This window comes from Trichoderma harzianum, assembly GCF_003025095.1.
Source record: "Trichoderma harzianum CBS 226.95 unplaced genomic scaffold M431scaffold_7, whole genome shotgun sequence".
Classification (NCBI taxonomy): domain Eukaryota; kingdom Fungi; phylum Ascomycota; class Sordariomycetes; order Hypocreales; family Hypocreaceae; genus Trichoderma; species Trichoderma harzianum.
In genome coordinates, this window is record NW_020209255.1 from 2,395,794 (window position 1) to 2,402,584 (window position 6,791).

General features: G+C 42.9%; 4 protein-coding genes across 4 annotated transcripts; 2 read left to right on the forward strand and 2 right to left on the reverse strand.

The window, feature by feature from the left end:
• Nucleotides 1-731: 731 nt before the first annotated feature.
• Nucleotides 732-1,995, reverse strand: M431DRAFT_509374 (hypothetical protein). Its single transcript, XM_024919281.1, has one exon. It carries the CDS (start codon nt 1,891-1,893, stop codon nt 760-762), a length of 1,134 nt encoding a protein of 377 aa, XP_024774065.1. The 5' UTR covers nt 1,894-1,995; the 3' UTR covers nt 732-759.
• Nucleotides 1,996-2,616: 621 nt separating this feature from the next.
• M431DRAFT_509375 (hypothetical protein) lies at nt 2,617-3,508 on the reverse strand. The gene has a single exon (XM_024919282.1). It carries the CDS (start codon nt 3,023-3,025, stop codon nt 2,753-2,755), a length of 273 nt encoding a protein of 90 aa, XP_024774066.1. The 5' UTR covers nt 3,026-3,508; the 3' UTR covers nt 2,617-2,752.
• A 581-nt stretch (nt 3,509-4,089) lies between these two features.
• On the forward strand, nt 4,090-5,374 carry M431DRAFT_17702 (hypothetical protein; the record flags this gene model as incomplete). Its single annotated transcript, XM_024913084.1, has 2 exons — nt 4,090-4,501; nt 4,556-5,374. Exons 1-2 carry the CDS (start codon nt 4,406-4,408, stop codon nt 5,372-5,374), a joined length of 915 nt encoding a protein of 304 aa, XP_024774067.1. The 5' UTR covers nt 4,090-4,405.
• Nucleotides 5,375-5,704: 330 nt separating this feature from the next.
• M431DRAFT_483173 (hypothetical protein) lies at nt 5,705-6,430 on the forward strand (the record flags this gene model as incomplete). Its single annotated transcript, XM_024916101.1, has 1 exon — nt 5,705-6,430. One exon carries the CDS (start codon nt 5,705-5,707, stop codon nt 6,428-6,430), a length of 726 nt encoding a protein of 241 aa, XP_024774068.1.
• Between the last annotated feature and the right edge of the window lie 361 nt (nt 6,431-6,791).

The following is a 6,791-nucleotide window of genomic DNA, read 5'->3' on the forward strand; positions in this document are numbered from 1 at the left end:
ACACGAAAAAGCATATCAGAGTCAGCATAGTTTAACAAACAAAGGGAGTCTCACTGGGTCTATCAGATGACTTGAAAGGTTAGCGGAGGACGAAATAAAAGGAAAGGAAAAAGAAAAAAAGGAAATACGGAGCTCGGTGTCAGAAGTAATGAATATGGCTAGGAGCGAGTAGTGATGAGTATTTGGTGTTGCTTTCTTATTGTATGAACTACAAAGTCCCTCGCCCGTTAATATTGCTGATTGAATTAACTTAAGGCATCAGTCTCTCATAGGGAAACCTTATTCAGCACCCCAATTCTGCTATTCAGCATCCCATGTGGCGAATAATACTGAGTATTACTCAGTCAGGTACTAGGTGAATGCAGATATAGTAATAAATACTAAAAATATATAAATATAGTAGCAGCCACTAGACAAATGTAGATATAGCAGAAAACACCAGAGAACACACAGCTACAGTAGCAGACGCTTAGAGAACTAAGTATTTATTAGCTAACTAAGTGCTTATAGTATTACATAAATGGTTTTCCCCTTGTAAAACTCAAACTTCATGCAGTCTCTGGAGTGCTGGATAGCCAACTAGGGGTACCGAATAGCCACTCTCTCATCATAGGAGAGCTGTAAGCTTACAAAGGTGACTTCTTAATATCCATACTTAATCAGCTTGATGTATTGAGAGCGGCGAAGTTTTCAGGAAGTTAGCAATTGTTCATAATTAACTTAAGGCGTAAGAGAAAGTATAGAATGCATTCTTCAGAGTCAACCTGTTGACTTGGTGCGTTCTACAGCAAACCGTAAACAATTAAGACCTTCAAGTTGTGCTACCCATTCTCCCTTGGGATGAAATGTATGATCATCCAATTTGCTCCACATATGTCTCACGATCCCTGGCTGATGTCCTGATGGCTGTTTGTGTCGGGGTATCTTGACGGCCTTGTCAGGAAAATAAGCCATGGCAAGCCAAGTCCAATCCCATGGCGATCGGATACCTCCTAGCATATGATATGTAATGATTTCAATTGTCCAACCATTTCCCTTCCAATTTATGTCGATGCAATAGTCTGTCATGCATATAGGGCAGGAATTGACTGATTGAAGACGTTGGGCGAAGTGGTCTGGCTGAGAGCCAAGTATAACCTGCGTGGGAATCTGATGATGAGGGAACAACACTTCGGCTGTTAAATGACGACATAAAGAAAGTGATCCCGTTTTGATAACCGTTCTGAGTCCCTCAGAGTCTCGTAAAGGACCCAAAGTAATGGTTGATGATAACATCATTTGATCGTCGATAATTCGAGCTTCCCAGTCTCTAGAGCTTGTCCAGCAGCAGCTTGAATGTGTCAGTTGGTCACGATGCGCTAGTTTATCGACACAGACGCCGTGGGATGCGCCATAAAAATGCCGATTCATGACAACCCGGGCAAGGGGATAAGGAATACTGAGTGAAAAATGGTGAAACCAATTCATCATTCTACAGTGGTCTCCAATTTTGGTGTAGAAGTCCCTGCTCAAGTTTTGAGAATGATCAAACCAGCAGGCATACCATGGATGAAGTTTGACACAAAAATGGCAAAAATAATATTTGGCTGCATCCTTTTCTAAGAGAAGCAGGAACTCGGTTTGCTCCGAGGAAGACAGATTTAGAGACTTGGGGAAACAATAACGTTTGAGCGTTTGACAAGTCAAGGCAAAGCATAGGAGTGAAGGCTTGTCAAGTTTTTTTGTAATCATTAGGATGATTTCTGTGGGGATCGTAAGCCGGCCTAGAGGAGGAGGGCTTGGTTGGTTGGGAGGATTCGTCTGAGGAGAAGGTAGCTGTTCGAGAAGATGGGGTCGACGAGAAGAAGATCGCCCTAGATGAAGAAATCTGACTATCTGTTTCCAGATACCCATACTGTTATAATAGAGTAAGTCGAGACAATAAGAATGTAGTCTAATAGAGTTTATCAAGTTCAAGTTGAGCCGTAATCGGAGCCTGTCCAGTAATCTGTCGAGTAACTTGAGATTGGAGTTTTTCGTGAATGAGAAATATTATGTAAAAGTAGAAGTATTACTAAGAGAAAAAAAAAAGATAGAGCAACGACGTGGCTGTGTAGAGAATTATACCTATAAAAGTAATTAAAAGTTTAAAACGATGTAAGTTAACGATTCGAAGCCACAATACGGAGTATATAAAAGGAAAATGGAATATACTTTAACTTATACTTAAGGTTTAAGAAAAGGCTTCTGTGAGTGTCTCTCTAATTTATTTCTCTCTAGGCAATAATAGGTACACTAATTGCGAGAGTATTCTTCCCCCTGGTACCCGAGTTAAACAATAGACTAGGTACGCTGGGATTATACTACTTGCACGAGATAATCCATAGTAAAAGCCTCGGCCCCTCAGCGAATACATCAGGGAAAATTTAGAATGGTAGCGCCTGGATGTTATGACACAACATATGTAGACTTGAACACCGACCTGCAAGAATCAGCTACAGAAAATATAGATAGCTCCACACTGTAGGTCCAGACCATTTGAGCCCAAAATAATAATAACCTGCCAAGCGGGGACAGAAAAAGCAAGACCGCAAACTGGATACATACATACATTCAGTAATATAAGCACTCAAATAACTCGTAGAACATCTATTTAGCCAGCACTCGAACTTCATTATATAAATATAATAGCAGTTACTAGAAGCATGTAGATATAGCAGCAGTTACTAGAGAAATATAGATATAGTAGCTACTCCTTTTGTAGGCGTATGGTTCAACTCGTGGGTGACATGGGTGTTCGAAATCTTCCTGGTCTCGCTTTCTCTGTCCTCCGCTTGCCTGCTGACACATTCTTCATACCACCCTTTTCAGCTCTATGCCTATTCATCTCTTTCGCTACGCTATCGCTAGCCGACCCAAAGTCGTCAGCCCGTTTACTTTCTTCTTGAACGCCGACGCTCCCCGCTGGTACTAACAGCCCAAATGTTAGATTATCTGTGGGGCTGGTTTTTCTTGTTGCCTGGATCAGACATGGGACTATAGACATCTAGGGACATAAATAACAACTCTGGAAGAGCGATAAAGACATGATGCTCCAGCCCCTTCCTGTCCTAGAATGATCTTCAAGACCAACAGATGTTTGCCCCACTGCGATTTTCTTGGAATCTAAACGCAATATCCCTTTGCTGCGGAAGAGAGAGGTGGCTCCCAATAGGTAGTGAGGGGGGAGATGATATCATTCAAGAAGAAGTCTTATTAAATAAAGGATACAAAAGTAACTTCTTGGTGTACGCGACGAAGTGTTGCAGCCGCATAATATTGGGTGTCGGGTATTATTATGAGAGTTGGCGCAATCAGACATGGCACATATAGGTAGGGGCGTGTGGTACGAGGGGGGCTAATGACAGGTCCTGTTGTTTTTATCTCAAAACAGCGTGTGTTGCTTACAGCTAATGGTATTAAGTCTGAATACTGCTCGACATGACATGAGGTTAACAGTAATCGGGCCGTATCAAGCCCTAAAGGTTGGTAGATTGGTGCATAGGAACATACGATGCAGCGATGTCTTAAGCAAAATCTAGAGGTACAGGAGAGTACTTATGTTCTTACGTAGTATTTGTTTAGTTTTAATTAAAATACGTCGCTACGTGGCAAATCGTAAATGGCTCTCGCATCAGCTCTTGTGGTGTGGCTCATGTAGCTTACAGCCAATTAAAGACACTACTTGACTGCTATCGGTGAGAAGGCAAGTAATGTGGCAGCCTTGATGGTTCACGCATCGGAGCAATCAAAGCCGTTCATTTGCCTCGTGGCTACATCACAGTATATGTATATTGTCACGACCTGGCTCTTATGGTCGCGACAATGGGCCTACAGGGTAGTCGGTTTCGGATAAACAACGGACCGACCAACCAATCAGGAACGGATCATTGGATCATTACAATGATCCAACGATCCATGAACGGATCATCAGAACTATGAGATGATCCACGACAGGATCATCAACCTTTGCCAATGATCCAGCCCAGTCAACTGGGTATATAAGTTCACTTCATGTCACTCATTAGAATACTTAGATAGCCAGTTGTTATCACAGCGTTTACAATACAATCAGACTGGAACACAGACATCTATTCTTACTGTATTACTAGCTGGTGACCAGTTTGCCCGTCTACCGACCTGACCGCTCCGCCAACATAAACCATAGAACCACTCTAAGGTTTGTCCCTTGGAAACAGCTAACCTATAGTGCCTATAGGACCCGGTTCGTCACATATATACATTTCTCAGCCACCATAAGCATTCGAATGCCCCTTGCCACATTCATCAGGTCCTCATTTTTTTTTTGTTAAGATAAGCTTTGTTCAGTTATTCATCGGCCTCATTTTCTCTCCATTGGAATCAATAACATCCAGGATCAACAATTATGGATGACAATTCCCGAAAGCGCCCGCTGAGCTTGCAATGGCTCAGTGAAAACTCTGAACGCGTCGGTCAGAAACTGCGCGTAGGGTCGATTGATGTAAGTAATGCAACGTCCAATTTTTCGGGCCAAGGAATCCAACATACAGGCCAGGGGGATTTCAATGTTAGAGGCAGTGTTCATATCACAACGAATAACACCGCGCCAACTAGTGCGGCGGAAGAAGGCTGTCGGCGCGACCTTTTCATAACCGATCCGTCCGAGGATAGAACTGCTCTGAAACGCAAAAAGGGAAATCGCGCTACCGGCACCTGCGAGTGGATACTCGAGACGGACGAACTGACTGCTTGGCTTGGCCAGGAAAAGACAAGCAATGTCCTATGGCTCTACGGAAATCCTGGAACAGGAAAATCCACAATGGCTATATTTCTCACGGAACAACTTTCGACAGTTTTCTCAGCAACAGGGGGGAACACGCTTGCCTATTTTTTCTGCGACTCTAGCTTCGAAAAGCGGAAGACAGCTACGTCAGTCATTAGAGGACTTCTCTACCAACTCGTCCAGCAGCACCCGAAGCTTCTCGACTACATCTTACCAAAATATAATGAGCGTGGCAAAGGCTTGTTTCAATCGTTCGATGCTCTCTGGGCAATATTCATGGCCATTGCGATAGATCAGAAGACGGGCCAAAAATACTGTGTGATTGACGCGCTGGATGAATGTGATCGAGAATCGCAAAAAATCCTATTGCAACAGTTTCAAGAAACCTTCCATAGACAAGACGCCCCATCAAATGTTCGGATATTGGTCACAAGTCGACCATATTCTGAGATCTGCGAATACTTGGATGAATTCACAAATAAGGACTTAGCATCATTTCCCCAAGCAAAGAAAGATATTGATCAGTGCATCGAGGAAAGAGTCGCAGATCTTGTTAAGAAAAAACATTACACCGTTAAAGTTAAGGAGTAAGTCAGTAACATCCTCAGGGATAAAGCTGAAAGTACCTTCCTTTAGGTGGGCTTAGCATGCGAGGAGCTAAAGGAAATCCCCTCAAAGGACGCTGTCAAAGTCTTACAGGATATGCCCAAAGGGCTTTATTCGCTCTATAAGACACTCCTAGACACAGCTTAAGAGAAGTCTGGAACTGACATCCTCCGACATATGCTAAGCTTGGTTGCCGTATGTATGCGGCCATTAAGTGTATTAGAGCTTTCTGAAGCTTGCCAGTTATATAAAGAAGAAGTGGATATAGAGACCCGGGCTCAATTTACACGCGATCAAATTGCATCCTGCCGCCTAATGATCATTATTCTGGATAAAAAAGTGCTTTTACTACATCAGTCTGTAAAAGACTATTTAGTTGGAGCTAATTCGAACTATTTTATCAATGAACTCGAGGCACATGCAAATGTTGTTTATCGATGCGTGAATCTTCCAATGGAAACATACCACGGCAAAGAGCAGTCGAATATACCTTTCTTCAAATATGCAATTGAAAGATGGCCTGATCACGCGCGTATGGCAAAGTCAAGATTCGAAGTCAGAGATTCAGAAGCCGAGTTCTTTCAAGTCAATTCACAGAGCCGGGAGCACTGGCTCGAAGCATTATATGATCATTGGGATCGCAACGGTATTCCGGAGGATTACGACATCCCGGGAGATGACGAAGATCCAGAGATTTACAACATCCCCAGAAATATGTCTATTTTACATATAGCTGGACGGTGGGGAATTGCCTCTTTAGTGGATTATATTGCCAAACAGGTTCGTCAAGAGTCTAATACGAAGAAACTAATTTCATCTCTTGATTTGGATTGTGTTGATTCAGATAACGCAACACCGATCGAATTGGCCATCAAATGCGGGTCTGTGAGCGTTATTTCTAAATTACTTTCCTTGGGTGCAGAGGTCAACGAACGCTCGGTGACGGCTGCGGCGAAAGACTGGAAGCACGGCGAAGAAATAATAACATTACTCTTTAACCGATATGGAGACCAGATTCTTATTACCGAGGGTATTATTTAGGCTGCAGCAGGAAATCATAGTAACAAAGTAATGGCGTCGCTCCTTGAACGTCGAGGAGACCAGATTACCATCACGGAGGATACTATTAAGGCTGCAGCAAGAAATAGTAATAACGAAGTGATGGCGCTACTCCTTGACCGACGAGGAGACGAGATTACTATTACAGAAGATATTGTCAAGGCTGCAGCAAAAAATCATAGTAGTGACGTTATGGCACTACTCCTTGACCAGCGAGGGCATCAGATTACTATTACAGAGGATATTGTTAAAGCTGCAGCTAACAGTTATACAAAAGAAGTGATGGCGCTGCTCTTTGACCGGCGAGGAGACCAGATTGTTATTACAGAAGACATTGTGAAAG